The sequence below is a fragment of the Oncorhynchus mykiss genome, chromosome 17, assembly GCF_013265735.2.
Source record: "Oncorhynchus mykiss isolate Arlee chromosome 17, USDA_OmykA_1.1, whole genome shotgun sequence".
NCBI lineage: Eukaryota > Metazoa > Chordata > Actinopteri > Salmoniformes > Salmonidae > Oncorhynchus > Oncorhynchus mykiss.
In genome coordinates this window covers 58,429,848-58,446,682 of record NC_048581.1, presented here as the reverse complement: position 1 = coordinate 58,446,682, position 16,835 = coordinate 58,429,848, and the positions used below count along the sequence as shown (strand labels likewise).

Genomic DNA, 16,835 nt, shown 5'->3' with positions numbered 1-16,835 from the left:
CGGGCAGGTGCGGGCAATGATCGGTTGAATAGCATGCATTTGGTTTTATTTGCGTTTAAGAGCAGTTGGAGGCCACGGAAGGAGAGTTGTATGGCATTGAAGCTCGTCTGGAGGTTAGTTAACACAGTGTCCAAAGAAGGGCCAGAAGTATACAGAATGGTGTTGTTTTAAAGCTTCCAGTCTTTTATTCGAACTCAATCAGCATGACAGAGTGATCTCCAGCCTTGTCCTCATCCTTTGTTAACGAGAGAATCACTGACATGTTGTCAGCTGGTCCTTTTGTGGCAGGGCTGAAATGCAGTGGAAATGTTTTTGGGGATTCAGTTCATTTGCATGGCAAATAGGGACTTTGCAATTAATTAGAATTAATCTGATCACTCTTCATAACATTCTGGAGTATATGCAAATTGCCATCATACAAACTGAGGCAGCAGACTTTGTGAAAATTAATATTTGTGTCATTCTCAAAACTTTTGGCCACGACTGTACACTACCGTTCAAAAGTTTGGAGTCACTTAGAAATGTCCTTGTTTTTTAAAGAAAAGCACAACTTTTGTCCATGAAAATAACATCAAATTGGTCAGAAATACACTGTAGACATTGTTAATGTTGTAAATGACTATTGTAGCTGGAAACGGCTGATTTTTAATGGAATATCTACATAGGCTTACAGAGGCCCATAATCAGCAACCATCACTCCTCTGTTCCAATGTCACGCTGTGTTAGCTAATCCAAGTTTATAATTTCATTTTAAAAGGCTAATTGATCATTAGAAAACTCTTTTGCAATTATGTTAGCACAGAAGAAAACTGTTGTCCTGATTAAAGAAGCAATAAAACTGGTCTTCTTTAGACTAGTTGAGGATCTGGAGCATCAGCATTTGTCTAGAAGGCCAGCATCCCGGAGTCGCCTCTTCACTGTTGGCGTTGAGACTGGTGTTTTGTGGGTACTATTTAATGAAGCTGCCAGTTGAGGACTTGTGAGGCATCTGTTTCTCAAACTAGACACTCTAATATACTTGCCCTCTTGCTCAGTTGTGCACCGGGGCCTCCCACTCCTCTTTCTATTCTGGTTAGAGACAGTTTGCGCTGTTCTGTGAAGGGAGTAGTACACAGCGTTGTACGAGATCTTGAGTCTCTTGGCAATTTCTCACATGGAATAGCCTTCATTTCTCAGAACTTTCAGAAGAAAGTTATTTGTTTCTGCCCATTTTTAGCATGTAATCGAACCCACAAATGCTGATGCTCCAGATACTCAAATAGTCTAAAGAATGACAGTTTTATTGCTTCTTTCTTAATCAGGACAACAGTTTTCTGCTGTGCTAACATAATTGCAAAATGTTTTTCTCATGATCAATTAGACTTTTAAAATTATAAACTTGGATTAGCTAGCACAATGTGCCATTGGAACATAGGATTGATGGTTCCATATTCCATAAAAAATCTACCGTTTTCAGCTACAATAGTCATTTACAACATTAACAATGTCTACACTGCATTTCTGATCAGTTTAATGTTAATTTAATGGACAAAAAAAATTGTTTTTCTTTCAAAAACAAGAACATTTCTAAGTGACCCCAAACTTTTGAACGGTAGTGTAGGTTAACAGTTAATCCAGATATTAGGCCTAGGCCTAAAATAATCAAAGGGGAGCAATTATCGCTAATAACATAATATTTTGTATAGGCCTAGTCTTTCCAAAGTTGCATTTTGATTGGCTATTGACAGTTGCATTGAGAATAATATCGATATGATCTTATTCATAAAAAATAGTGCTACACAGTAATTTCTCGTCTGTGTTAGTTGTTGTGTGTGTACTTCATATCCGCTAATCATCATTGTTAACTTTGGTTCGCAGATGCCTGTAATAGATAGCAAGACAATCGATTATCTGGGCTATAACAGACTCACCCTATCGCCTGTCTTTATAACCATTTCCATCTACTCATCAATTTTTGCAGATGAAGTCATGACCACCTCAGTCCATGACCTACAGTATATACCTATATTCGTGCCCCTGTAGGCTACAAGTATAATGTCGATAGGAACCTACCAAATACTAATGTGTACATTTGAGTGTGATTGATAGGTCCACCAAATAAAACATAAGCCTAGACCTACTTTTTCCAACATTTGGTGTTTGATATACCACTTAATATATATAGCCTTTTGATTATCAGCATGGCACAAGGCTACATCGTGTCCAGCAAATTATATTTTAACATTTTAGGCTGATCAATTAACAATGGCGATTGATTCAGTTTCAGATTGGAGAAGACGTCAATGTTTGTTATTTCTTTTGTCTACAACAGTCACAGAGTCATAGCAAGTCTGGAGGCCTAGTTGTTAGGTTTATTGAATTGATTAATCGAAATGGCTTAATCCAGTTGGCCATCTTTTCCGTGAGGTTTCAAAAGACAGCATTGTAAAAATACAGGTGTTATTGCATTTGTAGTTTATTGCATTTCTGAATAGAAGGTGATTTGAGCCTTGGTATCCTATGTTCCGTGAAAAGAGAGAAACGCAGACACGTGTTGAGCCAAAAGGAATATTAGGCCTAGCCCAGACTGAATTACAATGACTGGTCCTCCGACGCCCAGACACCGCACTGCGGAGTGTCCTAGAACATCATGCATGCCTCCTTGGCTTAAGAGAAGTTATCTGGCCAACCATGATATGGCCTATCATCTCCCCCAATTGATCATCATGAATAGTAGCCAATGTTACTAACACACGTATATAGATTTCCAGATGTAGGCTACCCATTCCAAAGGTTTCTTAAAGAGATCAGGTGGCAATTGCAGGTTTGCTATTTTTGCAAGGTTATTCAATTGACTTATTATGCTTTATTTTCCCTGATGACCACAACTTAAAGTGTGAGGTTGGAAGGTGCATGTGTAGTAGAGCATGCACACAAACTGGTGGGCGAGAAATAGCAAAGTCAACACCCAAGAGACGAGAACAGTGTCACCCTTAACTGCACACCAGATATACCGCAATATTACCACTTAAACCGAATTTAAACTGGACTTACTCCACAAGGCGCTCAGTCATTATATACATAGGGACTGACTAGCCTACATGATCACAAATACACTATGTTGTGGTAGGTCTAGGCTATTTGCTGTTGTCGACACACCATCCAACCAACATTTTATTTTATGGATCGGCCTATGTCTAGGCCTACTCCGAATTGTCCCTCAGACCAGGGATTCCCAACTCCTTTCAGATGCATAGGTTTAGCATGTTATTTGTTTTCCTGCATTAAATTGTTGTGGAATGTTGTTTTTATATTGTCATTCGTGCAATAGTTGTAATTTGCTTCTTGTTCTTCGTCTATGTTGGATTTATGTTTATGCGATAATATGAATTAATCAGTTGTGTTTTTTTGATTAACGACACATTTATGAACAATCAAATGGTCCTCATAAACATTTATTGAGGGACATAAAAACACGAGCGGCCTCTATCCGAATTAGGCAGCAGTGGTGGGCAAGAGTTCCGAATCTACACAGACACAAAGTTTTAGACTCCATTAACTACAAAGCCTCATGTGAATCAAACATGTGTTGTATATTATTGTATTATTGGATCTTTAATCTCTTTTCGCTATTGTGCATGTTACAGCAATGTTATGACCATTGAAGTCCACGGTGCTTTCAGATTGGAACAACTCTAAAGGAAAAAGGCATTCGTATTTTCCTAAATTGTTTTACTTTTAAAATATCCCTCAAATTTCAAATGTATCATTCAGATTATGGTCGATAAAAATATAAATTACGTCGAGAAATAGGGTATCGTGCTCTGCGATCAATGTACCTCATGCTCCAACACGAGGGGATATAGCCTACCGTTCTCCATTTTTTATAGACAAGGAAAAACGAAAAAAAATGATAGGTGGTGAATCCGTCTTAATGATTGCTCATACAATATAAATCCTATACATAAATAGCATTCAAATGTCTGAGGTACATCACAGTCCTAGGAGTGCATGCGCATTAATCGACTGTATAATTTTGGGGTAAATATAATCACGTGTTCAGTGGTGGCCAATGAGAGTCGAAGAACCCCAGAATAAATAATTACCTGGCTTGATTGTTCTACGGGTAAGATTTGTTTTAAAGTACACATACAGTCCATATAATAATCGGATGCATGTTAAAGAGACGAGAGGCATCGTCATGTCGACCACTGGTCCCATAAACAATTATTATGTAGATTCTTTGATAAACCATGAGAGCGAGGATGTGCTGACATCGCGTTTCTCAGCCCCAGAGCTTCTCCCCACCGGTTCTCGACCGACGACACTAGCACCAGAGTGCTCCGAATACCCCTCCTGCAGTTTTGCGCCGAAACCTCCTGTCTTTACCTCCTCCTGGGGCCCAGTTCACCCCCAGTCTTCAGTGGTATACCACCCATACACCCACCAACCTCACATTGGAACGGACTCGAGGTATGTTCGCTCATGGCTAGAGCCCATATCTGGAACAATATCCTTCCCAGGCTATCCTGCGAACGGCAGACACTACGGACTCAAAACAGATGGTTTTCCTCAGTCCGGGGCCGGAGACTCCATCGCCTTTAACCGCCACGGATACCCGGATTATTTCTACAACACCTCGGTGGACATCCGAGACAAGACACAGCAGATCATCCCTTCTCCAGAGACAGAGGTTTTGGCTTCTGGAAAGCACAAAGACGGCAAGCCAGAATTTGACCCAAGTAAGTAGAAGCCATGGCAGTTTACGCTGTTTTACAACCGGCTATTGGAGTCGTTTGTTTGTGGGTGAGTTGGGGGTATTTGTCTTCCATGGGGTTTTCGCTCCTTGTCTGTTGTCCTACTATAAAACGAAATCTATTTTCCCTTCCCTTTGAACGCGAGGGGAACTGGGGGCTGTTAGACAGTGTTAGACAGGACAAACGCCAATCCCCTTAAGGTTGTAAAATAGGAAGAAGCTATAAAACGGCTATAAAATGGGGAACTCTGGAATCAAGCTTTTCATTGACGAGATTAGTAGTACTAGTAAACTCCACCGTCTTACATGGCTTAAACTTGTACGTAAACGCATTTATTTTGTGCGTAAAAGCATATTTTATTTTACTTAGATACATTTGATGTGGTATGCAGGATTCATACACAAGAGGTGTGGCCCTATTAATCATAGAATTTGATTTACAGTGGATTATTTATGAATGTATTATTATTACTGGAATTATTATTATTATTTGCATTCTGGGTTAATAGCCTACTATTGGAATGCACATCCAAAGGCCTAAAAGGCTTATACAGCTTGTAGAAACGATCAAAAGTCACCATAGATTTGATCTGCAGTATGATTATAATAGCTCGTTTTTTAAAAATGTATTGTAAATCTATACTGGTTTATTGTCACGTATTATTTAGTCAGTAATGGCTTATTTCTCACGTGAATATTCATAGTTCTGGTACAACCGAAGCAGAGTAGCCTAAGTCACAAAACATAACGTTGAGATGCAACCTATTAAGCGAGGACCACAACCATTGATATTGAAAGTTCCTCATATCAGTACTTAGAAAAACATGACAACAGCGAGCAAACTCCCTGCAATAAACACAGAACGTAATATTTGAGGCCACAACAGGAATGCCAGGGTGAAATGCATCTAGCTGTATCTGTTGCAGACCTGCCGAGACTTGAAGCTAAAGGCTTTTAAAATCATTTATGGGCCAATAAAACAAACGGGCGCACTCACAGTTTTACGACTCGGTACTTTTCTAGCACTGTTGACGCTCTTAAAATATGGATGTCTATAAGAGAGATACTTACTTATAATTATTAAGGAAAACATTGATGACACACTTGACAATGTACGTGGATTATATTGAACCAGGCTTATTGTAGTTTTAGAAAATCAAGAGAGGTATGATGCTCTCTGTTTGGTTTATTGTGTGTTGAAGTGTTTATGATAATGCTCTTAAAGTAACTTGTAGTTTATACACTGTAAAAGTTCATCAGAAGTGTTCAATTTATTTACTTTTTTATCTGTCCTATCATTTTACAGGCAACCCGGTGGCGAATTGGATACACGCTCGTTCAACAAGGAAGAAACGGTGTCCATATACAAAATATCAGACTCTCGAACTCGAAAAGGAGTTTTTGTTCAATATGTACCTTACCAGGGACCGTCGTTATGAGGTCGCTCTGGTTCTTAATTTGACCGAGAGACAGGTCAAAATTTGGTTCCAGAATCGGCGGATGAAGATGAAGAAAATGAATAAAGAGAAGACAGAAACCAATGAGCAGTAACGTGCCCTATGGACACATTGACAAGTACACATTCAGAAAAATGCCACTCATGAACTGTGGGCGATGGTCTCTCCTCTTGATAGATACTACTTTCCTTTTTTATCTGATATAATTAAGCCATAGGCCTATTATTGGCAAGGTAGCACAGCGCAATTTAGGCCCACGTCTCAATATGAATGTATGCAGCTTGTTTAGACTATTTATTCGTTAGTAGGCCTACTGTTTCATGTCAAGACCCACAAATGGGATTTTGGTAAAGAAAGGTAGCCTGTAAGGGGAAGTTGGATAACTATGCGTGAATGGTGTTTCATCTGTTCACGTGTATAACAAAACCTGTGTATTTTTGTACATGTTGCATCTTATTCAAGTGTAAATTAGTGTTTTGTACACGAAAATGCATCAAGGTACATGGAACGTTTGTCTGTGTTTTCGTCTGTGAATATATATTTAGTTGTAGCCTGTATGTCTTTAAATCTTATTTTTCTCTCGACACTTGAACTTTATACTGTATACTGTAGATTTTGGTCATCTTTAAATATAACCCAAATAGTCTAATTTTCTGTATTTGTTATGTCATTCTTATTAAAACGTTTAAAAAACTCTTACATTGATCAGAAATATTAACATATGCAAAAAATGACATTGGGAGATGGCAGTGTTCAAGACGCAGTAAATTCTTGTTATGAGATTAGTAATTCAACAATTCAAATAGGCTACATTCTACAGTTAGATATACGGGCCACTTCTTATTGAAAGCAGCTGTGACTTTTAACTCATTATTCTTCATTTTCTATTTCCTTTCATAATGCACGTTTCCTGACCACTTCCTGCCTCCACTTTTTTTCTGCAATCTGAATGGTTCTGGGAGAAACATTAGGTGACATTTGAGGCACTGTGTAAACTCATTGCTCAGAAAACATCACGTTGCTTCCTTTATACGTGTTATCCTTTCATAATCATTTCAGATTATTGCAAAAATTTCAACGAATAGCTTTTAGGTTGACATTCTGGCATTGAAATGTTTTCTGTAGTACAAACGTCCGCATCAGTCTAAACCTGGCTATATTTCTAATTGGTGATCAGTTAACAAAACTTGCCACACGGTGTAACTTCATTATTGTGACTCGGGTATAATAAAGGCCTATTTTCTAGGTCAGACTGCATTTCATGCAACCACGTTGTATGGACCTATCTCAATGTAGGGCTTTAGCCCGTGCTTAATTTTAAACAAGGTGTAGGCTAGATTACGACAAAAGGTTGTTAGATCTTGGACCACGTGAGTTGTTTTATTGTTTTTTTTCTCAGCCTTCTTGTGCCTATGGACTCCACAATATTTTAATCAAAATGTTGGCTATATGAGTCTTGTTGTCACATCACAAATCTTGAACATAGGGCCTACACATTGATGACATTACGAAGTAACTTTCAATAGGGCAATGTGTCATGCAAACTATCGGTCTTTGATTCGAGGCTATTGTGGCTGAGTTGGCGCTCTATGTTGCAGTTTAGATGGGTAACAATGGTCATGTGTCGTGGGTATGTGAGACATATAACCCACAACAAACGTCGACAGATTTGCTCACACCCTTTGTCATGATGTTATTTTTGAACATCTTGGACACCACACTAATTTGCCAGTCATATTTTGCGTTCTATCAATTCATTTGAGAGGATGTGTGAAGTATCTTGTCTGGCGTTTATTTTTCCTTCTTGCTCGCTTTACTAAATTAGCTTTCCTTTTAAAAAAGTGCCACAAACAATACTGACAGCATGCAGAGATTATAGAGCCTAGTATAGTTGGACATTTCCCTCGTGTAGCGCTGTTTGTCTCGAATGTAAAATAACAAAGCAAATAACAAAGCAACCCTGGCAGAGCTGGCTAGACGTCTGGAGTAAATTACTTTATTGTTCTTATTTGAGGATATGGTGTGCTCGTTTTACAGGGGGCTTATTGCACTTGTTTTTGTCTACTGCAAACGTGACTCCCGCCCGCTTTATTTTTCCACTCTGCATGTGGCGGAGGGGGAAAGAGCAACACATGAAAGGGCCCAAATTCCACTTCCTTTATTCCAAATCTAGCACAGTGCACCAATATTCTGTTTGAACGCTGACACTGTCCCCGGTCTAATGGACATTTCCGTAAATCTGAAATAGCCTCGATTGAATTCAACCCATACCCATCTATTTATGACTTTGGCCTGTCTATGGCTTCTGTATAGCCTTTAAATGTCCACCATGCCATAATTTCTAGTTTGCTATGACTATATGCCAACAATTATGAAGACCGCTATGACTGATAAAAATGTTTTGCTCATTATTAAATGGTTATTGTTTCTACTTTCACTATTAGGCTATAGGATTTGTATCTTTAGAAGAAGTTATCAAATAGCAAGCTACCAGTCGTAGCAATAGGCCCATTTGTGGTAGAAGCATTCTATTGATATGATTCATACTGGCATATACTTTAATTATATCCAATCTTCCGCTATCATTATATAGCCTACCATACAACACCACCAATAGTATTATAGCCTAATAAATAATAATAATGATGATGATGATGATGATGATGATGATGATGATGATGATGATGATGGTGAAGTTTATAATAATAAAAATAATAAAAAATGAAAAATACATTTTTAAAAATAATTTTCAGCAAAGATTTCGTTTTTCTATCTTAGTTTTTTTTTGTCTAAATGTCAATTCAATTGTATTCCCTAAATACAATATTATTGTGTCCATTCCCATTTTGTTTTCATTCGGATGAAGGCCATTGACTTTCGAAATGTCATGATTTTAACCTAGATTAGTAAAATAAAGCATAAATAAAGAATTAGATAAATAAAGCATCAATATTTTAATTGTGAGCGAGAGTTGCACCTATTCCTTCCAAATTGTCTAAATGTCAATAAATTATTGTGGATCATAGTGTAATCATGCCAGATTGAAATAGAATTGCAATGCACTACTACTACACAGTCTCAACATTAATCCCAACCCAAACATTGAAGAAAGAGTAGGCCTATAATTATAAAAGTTGAGGACACGAAATAAAATGTGTACTTTTCAAGAACCGAAGAGACTGAATCTTCTACCAAATGTGTAGGCCTAGCCTATATTTCCCGAAATCACACTCTCATGGCTACGTGAAGTACTGTAGGTCTATCACTAGTCCAGTTGGTGTAGTACCACACACCAAAATGCCACTAGATGTCGCTGTTGACTAAATATTGAAAACGTCCGAGCCCGTGTAGCCTGTTCCCCTATATATAACCTGTATCGGAAGCCTGTGGGGGACTTCGAGGTAGATGGTGTCCTTACAGACTAGACCAATGATTAGGTCTACTGGTCATAAATGTAGAGATGAACAACCAATTAATACAACTGAACAACCAACAGGGCCCGTTTTTTTTGTCAATAGCCTACCTCTTATTAATAGTCTACGCGTAACTTTTACGGAGAATAAGTATCTTTCTTCACTCTACTATGGGCAGTAGTTATCTGAGATATGCCAATCTTTTTTTTCTTCTTCTTAAAAAAAAAAGATCGATAGCGCAATTTATCTCGCCTATGTCTTACGACACTCATGTATCTGTCTGCCTCTATCTCCTTTTTTCTTGTTGTATTATTATAAAGAACACTTCGTTGAGTTATAACTGATTAATACTATTGTATCGATGTGTTTTATGGATAGCCGATAGGTGTAGTGCTGAGTAGCCTAAGATACACCTGCTACGTCCTCAAAAGAACATCAGAACATCTCGGCCAAACTTAATGTCTAATGTCTCGTCTTTGTTATTGTAAACATATTGTAATATTTGTATGATGTTTGCTTTAATGAAAGACAAAATAATTCAACCAACCACATTTATTACAGTTTTATTTTCATTCATAATTGTGTAAGTCATGTACAATTATAATAATAATACATCAATGGCATCAACAACTATTTAAGCATTATAAAATCATGCTGGCAATAGAAAAACAATATAAACAAAATGTTTATGATTTGTTATTAGCAAATACAATTTTTTTACATGTTAACCATTTCAACTCAAATATTTTACTTTCAATAGGCTATAGGCTACAATACCTTTTCTGAATTCCACTGCCACTGGGTGTGCGGATGTAAACTGTGTGCGCGCACGTGTGTGCGTGAATGTAAATTCTTTACGCAATGCATAAACCCTGCCTTAGCAGTCAGAATAGTTTTTTTAATCACTTTCTTAAGAGCAATAAAGGTAGGCCTATAAACTAGAGAGAAATGTCTAGATTTCCATTTGTTGTGCTTAGAAATGTACCACTACTCATTCAAGTAGACAATGCATAGCCTATAAGACCAAACAAAAGGATAGTTTACATATAGGCCTAGTCTAGGCTACAGAAAAAGTTTTTTTCTTGTTCTTATAAGCAAAATGCACAATCCCTTCCTGCTAGTCCGCTTCAAGGTATAGACATTCGAGAGCGCCGTGAGAATGGGAGGGGGTTGACGGTTGGTGCGGAGAGAGGTAGGGGGGGGGGGGGGGGGTGGGGGGGGGGGTCAAAAACGCTTGTGACTGTGTGTGGAAGGGGCTAGCCAACTTTAGCTATAGCACACATCAACCATTCACGACATAAGAAGCTGATTTGAAGCTGCAAAAGGAAAAAGCAAGAAAAAGCAAAGGACTGCCATTGGTAGCAGGGCAGTGCTGGAACAGAACGGTGGTGAATAAGGAAACAGGAGTTATTATCTTATTCGTTAAACCTGTCTCTATGATTTTGTGGTTTCGTTCGTTTTATGTATTGGGTTTGGAACAGGACTAAGGCAGTAATTGGAATGGTCGTAAACCAAGTTCTTCAGCTGTAACATTGTGAATAGAAAAACATGAGCTCCTATTTTGTGAACCCTCTCTTTTCCAAGTACAAAGGCGGTGAAACGTTGGAACCAACTTACTATGACTGCAGGTTCCCTCAAAGCGTCACCCGGAGCCACGCGCTGGTGTACGGTGCAGGATCGGCGGCGCCAAGCTTTCAGCACCCGCCCCATCACGTCCAAGACTTCTTCCACAGTGGGACGCCGGGGATCTCCACACCAGGCTACCAGCAGAATCCATGCGCCTTGGCATGCCATGGAGATGCCACAAAATTTTATGGATACGAAGCCCTTCCGAGACAAACGCTTTATGGCACCCAACAAGAGGCGAGCGTGGCGCAATACCCAGACTGTAAATCGTCAAATGGCACTAACCTCGGAGAAGGACAAGGCCACCTAAATCAAAACCCGTCTCCTAGTCTCATGTTTCCATGGATGAGACCGCACGGTTAGTAGGCTACGTTTTAATATGCTCTTGTGTGGTTATGTTGTTGTACTTTTCATGGCATGTAGCCTACATCTGCTAATTTATGATTACGTTTTCGGATCATCACTTATCACTCAGTAGGACTTTATCCGTTAACCGTGGCGCAATGATTCAAAAATGCCAGTTAATCTGAGTCAGTGCTGTGCCATTCACCGCGGCTCAGTTGATCGCTAGTAGTAGATAAGAAAATGAGCAGAGATGAATAACAACAGTAAAAACGAATTCAGTGAAAGTTCACCAGAAGCCCTTGGCATGGCGTTTATCTTCACATGAATCCCTACAGCTATCCAACGGTAGAGGCTTGGCTACAGTCTTGGAATATACTGTAAACAAAATGTGGATGTCACCAACCTCTAGCAGATTTCAAACAAGTTCTAGTTCTCCGAACTACCTCCGGCACACACACATACACCAATCAATCTTTTGTAAAAAAAAAAAAATAGATATATATATATATATATAATAGCAGTGTAAACTAATAGCATACAGGTCTTGCAACGATACCTGCTTAATTGTAAGTGCTATTTCCATTCTATAGCCCCCGGAAGACGCAGTGGCCGACAGACCTACAGTCGATACCAAACACTGGAGTTGGAGAAGGAATTTCTCTTCAACCCTTACCTCACCCGTAAGCGTCGGATCGAGGTGTCTCATGCTTTAGGGCTGACGGAGCGGCAGGTTAAGATTTGGTTCCAAAACCGACGGATGAAATGGAAAAAGGAGAACAACAAAGACAAATTTCCGGGCCAAAGAGGAGAGATGGAGGTGGAGGGAGAGGCAGAGGGCGAGGGTGAGTGCGAAGATGAAGGCAACGATGACGGTGAAGGGGAAGAAGGAGACAAAAAGGAAACGGGAGAGGAAGAGAACACAAAAGAGTGATTTGAATTGCTATTTTTTATGATTACATGGCTTAAAGTTGAAGATGGTAGAGAGATAGAGAGGCCCGGTAAATTGAATTGAGAGAGAGAGAGAGGGAGAGAGAGAGAGAGAGAGATCACATTTCATGACCACCGTTTTATTGGGTTAACAAGTAAGACAAATCCTTTAAAGACACATTTAAAACACAAAAACAAATATTCCACAATACTGACGACGGATCAGCTTCTATAGAGATATTGCAATTTATGCCTGCACATAGGCTATTGTAGGCAGCATATTATCCTTACCCAATCATAATGCACTAACTCACAAATTGGGCACATCATTGCGCACATGTTGTCACACATCATGAAACACATAGAGGCAAAAATTACAGACATTAGCCTAGTCGCAAAATAGAACTCAATTGATTCAACATTACATTGATTTCAGTAAGATTGAAATAGCCTATATAGGCTAATCTAGCCTATTGATATTTAATGCAGTCATCTCAGTTTTATTTTTAAGCGAAATGTTATCCTTCACTTGTTTGTAACAATTGTAAATACTTTGGCAACTTTGTATTTGTAGTCAACTTGTAGTCAACTTCATTCTGAAGTTAACGGCAGTTACAGTCAGACATCTTGATTTCATGTTTATCGGAGATCTTCTGTGAATAAAGTCACACGGAAGGGCAAAAAAAGCGTTTAAGGATGCACTTCGGCTGCTCTACGAGTGGTCTGGATCACTTCTACATGTACGAAGGTTGTTAAGAGCCACGATACTAACGAAGGCTCTGGGAAACACCTCGGCTACTAAAGATACATCGTATGAAGGTTCTAATGATGATCTTAACGCTACGAAGGCTCTGGGAAACGATGCCCAGCTCTGTTTTGCAGAAAATAGCTATCTTTAGGAGGATAATCACTGCTTATAATATCTAGCTTAAAACGATGCAAATGCCCACATACCACAGAGACAAAGCACTAGCAAAACACTCATATGGTCCACAGAATGTACAAGCGGAGGATGGATGTTGTCATTCGAGGAAAAGGGTTGATTATTAATACACATTATTTGTACTTTTTGTGTTTTGTTTTTCCTCCGAAGTATTATTTATGTGGATTTGTATGTTTATTGGGGTGATGGGAGTTTTTTTTATTGGCCACTGTCAATTTCACATTTGGAGTCATGAGTAGTCTCTATAATGTGGGAAATTGCAATATGGATTATTGCTTAGGAGGTACATTTCATAACGGATATTTCATATTATTGTCTCAAATATACTAGTGTGTGTATTGTAATGTATTTTTTGGATTGCAACTGCTCGGACATATTCAATCCGATAAGCCTATCAAAAACAAAACAAATAAGAAATTCTCCATATATTGAATATTTATTGATTCTTGACCTAATTTAGATAAATCAAAGATTCTAACCATATGGGAAGGCAGCAATAACTTAGGCTTATGTGATTATTAGCCTACTGCTGATTTGAATATCGGGAAATAAGCCTTTACTGCCTAAATAGGACTCCCTTGGAGGTAATGTTAACTCTACCAACAAAGCTGTATTGTCATTAACAATGTTGATCTATACATTTTTACGAAAGTGACAAGGCAGTCCAAGGACAGGCCTATAGCTATAACACATTTATTGCATTTGATTGCATGATACTTATGGTGCTACTTGTGGCGGTACAGTTCTATGCCTATATTGATATATCTTTGAAACAAGTGTCTCTGCGTCACGTCATACTAGCTAGTCAGCCATTGGACTTTGTCACAAACATTGGTGTCCCAACAACTTAAACTGCCTAAAGTAGCCTAATGCACATTTATTTAACCAACAGCCTATGTTATAATTGAAAGAGGAATTGCACTTCTTCGAATATTTCATCAACTTTTAAACATTATTACATTATTGTGATGATCCAATAGACTCGTTTTTGTATTGCACTGATGATGACCTCTACGTATCTCTTCGTATATCTTGTTGTATTGATAAGCTTGATTTCTTATGTTTTAAGTTAAAGGAGGGGATGTTGGTTCTGAATGCACACACCCTTGACATTGACTTGTTGAAATAAATGGCAAAACCTGAATTTCTCTTCCTCATTATTGAGCCCATAATCCACCCAACACACACACACACGCACACACACGCACACACACACACACACACACACACACACACACACACACACACACACACACACACACACACACACACACACACACACACGCACACACACACACACACACACACACACAACAGTGAATTATAAGAAAGATAACATTTAAACATCACAATTGGGGAGAGCGGGTTAAATTTAGCTATATTTTAATTTCAGCATCACGCTGTCAAGGTAAACATAGTACTCTTTCTAACAAAGATATCTACAAATATTTCAGGATGTTGTGCATCACTGGAAATAATCAGAATTCATGTAAACATTACAGTTTTGAAAACAAAAAAAATACAGTTTTGTCCCCAGAAAAGTTGTCCCCAGAAAAGTGGCACAACTAACCCTGGGTATGGGGTAAGTTGAGCTGTGGGTTAGGGTAAGTTAAGCCTCCCACACATTTCTGTACTGAATGAAATATTACTACTACGTTTTTTAAACCCATGTCTATCTTTATTTCCCAAAGACAATTCAGCATATTCACAATCAAACCAGTTGCGCGCGTGAGCCATCGTCCGCCATCGTGCATACATTTATTTTCTCCCCCCACACCAAACACGATCACGACTCGCAGGTTAAAATATCAAAACAAACTCTGAACCAATTACATTAATTTTGGGACAGGTCGAAAAGCATTAAACATTGTGTCAATTTAGCTAGCTAGCTTGCACTTGCTAGCTAATTTGTCCTATTTAGCTAGCTTGCAGCTAGCTAATTTGTCCTGGGATATAAACATTGAGTTGTTATTTTGAAATGCACAAGGTCCTCCACTCCGACAATTAATCCACGCATAAAACGGTCAACCACATCGTTTCTAGTCATCTCTCCTCCTTCCAGGCTGTTTCAACTTTGAACTTATATGGCGATTGGCATCTAAACTTTCATAGTATTACCATGATGACCGACAGCGCAGTTTGTCTTTCAGTCACCCATGTGGGAATAACCAATGAGGAGAAGGCACGTGGGTATCTACTTGTATAAACCAATGAGGAGATGGGAGAGGCAGGACTTGCAGCGCGATCTGCGTCACAAATAGAACTGACTCTATTTTAGCCCATGGCAACACAGACGCTCGTTGGCGCGCACGAGCAGTGTGGGTACAATAACTGAATAATATAGATTTCTAAATTTATTTTGCAACGCTCGCGCACGCAACGCGAGCGGTGTAGTCAGGGTGTAACAAACACTTATTACTTTTTAAAAACACTTTTAACATAGGCCCAAGCCTTGTTGTTACCTCATATTCCAGCGATAATGCATTGAATTATGCCTGGGAAGAAAATACTTCAATTCTCTCAACTTGCCCATTGGCTCAACCATTGGCTCAATTTACTCCAAGGCAACCAATTTGACAAATTAGCCCCCACAGCTACAATGATGCACTTTCATGCTAGGTTTAGGACCTCATATTGAAGCTAAGAGAGACCCTAACTCATGTATAAAACAATCTTAAAATGATCTACTTTGGTTTAGATAGAAGCACCATGAAAACTCTATAAATTCATTTGACTTGGTGAAAATCCGTTTTTCGGACCTAACTTGCTTACCACTTTTTCCGTGGGGTTTCTTCCTCCACAGACTCCACGAAATTATGACCTCTTCCTAAATATTTGGTCAAATTATACATTTTGTGTATGGTTTCCTAGAAACAAGGGTGGCTCAATTTACTCCTTTAGGTCAATTTACCCCACTCTCCCCTATCTTAAATATAGCGAAGATATGTTTTTATCACAACCTTGTTTTCATTCAGCTCAATGTACGAAGGTGTGGATACGGGATACACCCGCTAGCCTGTACTGCTAGTGGGTAAGAGAAAATGTTTGTTTGAGACACAATTCATGTAAGGAGTTATTTGACCAATCAACAGAGACTGTTTTGGTACATAGAAAGTGTTTGCTCACCTAAACTCTTGCCTAGGCCTTCATTTCCAATGCATGTAGATGCGTAAATATGGAATATCCATTTGGGTACTTCCTACCAAGGTACTAGGTGCCAAAAATATAATTGTTTGTGTGCACGTTCGTGCTTGCGCACAGAGCTATTCTTGTTTGAGGCCTGCCTGTATAGAGGTTGGTGACATTATATACAGACTGGCATCTGCCTGGGGCCTCCAAATCTCTGTCTGCCCCGTGTAGGGAAAACAATCGGTGCTGACGTTGGTTAC

The 16,835-nt window shown here is 38.9% G+C and overlaps 2 protein-coding genes across 2 annotated transcripts; both read left to right on the top strand.

Annotated features, from left to right (window-relative positions):
* Positions 1–4,062: 4,062 nt before the first annotated feature.
* On the top strand, positions 4,063–10,777 carry LOC110494230 (homeobox protein Hox-C9a-like). Its single transcript, XM_021569137.2, has 2 exons — positions 4,063–4,721; positions 6,042–10,777. The coding sequence occupies exons 1-2, from the start codon at positions 4,151–4,153 to the stop codon at positions 6,284–6,286; spliced, it is 816 nt and encodes a 271-aa protein (XP_021424812.1). The 5' UTR covers positions 4,063–4,150; the 3' UTR covers positions 6,287–10,777.
* A 52-nt stretch (positions 10,778–10,829) lies between these two features.
* LOC110494229 (homeobox protein Hox-C8a) lies at positions 10,830–14,590 on the top strand. The gene is made up of 2 exons (XM_021569134.2): positions 10,830–11,589; positions 12,167–14,590. The coding sequence occupies exons 1-2, from the start codon at positions 11,154–11,156 to the stop codon at positions 12,505–12,507; spliced, it is 777 nt and encodes a 258-aa protein (XP_021424809.2). The 5' UTR covers positions 10,830–11,153; the 3' UTR covers positions 12,508–14,590.
* The last annotated feature ends 2,245 nt before the right edge of the window (positions 14,591–16,835 follow it).

Bases quoted from the DNA above. Each gene is read 5' to 3' on its own strand.
- LOC110494230 (XM_021569137.2), top strand. From the start codon at position 4,151: ATGCATGTTAAAGAGACGAGAGGCATCGTCATGTCGACCACTGGTCCC. The intron at 4,722-6,041 runs GTAAGTAGAAGC...ATCATTTTACAG, and splicing joins CAAGCCAGAATTTGACCCAA to GCAACCCGGTGGCGAATTGG.
- LOC110494229 (XM_021569134.2), top strand. From the start codon at position 11,154: ATGAGCTCCTATTTTGTGAACCCTCTCTTTTCCAAGTACAAAGGCGGT. The intron at 11,590-12,166 runs GTTAGTAGGCTA...TCCATTCTATAG, and splicing joins TCCATGGATGAGACCGCACG to CCCCCGGAAGACGCAGTGGC.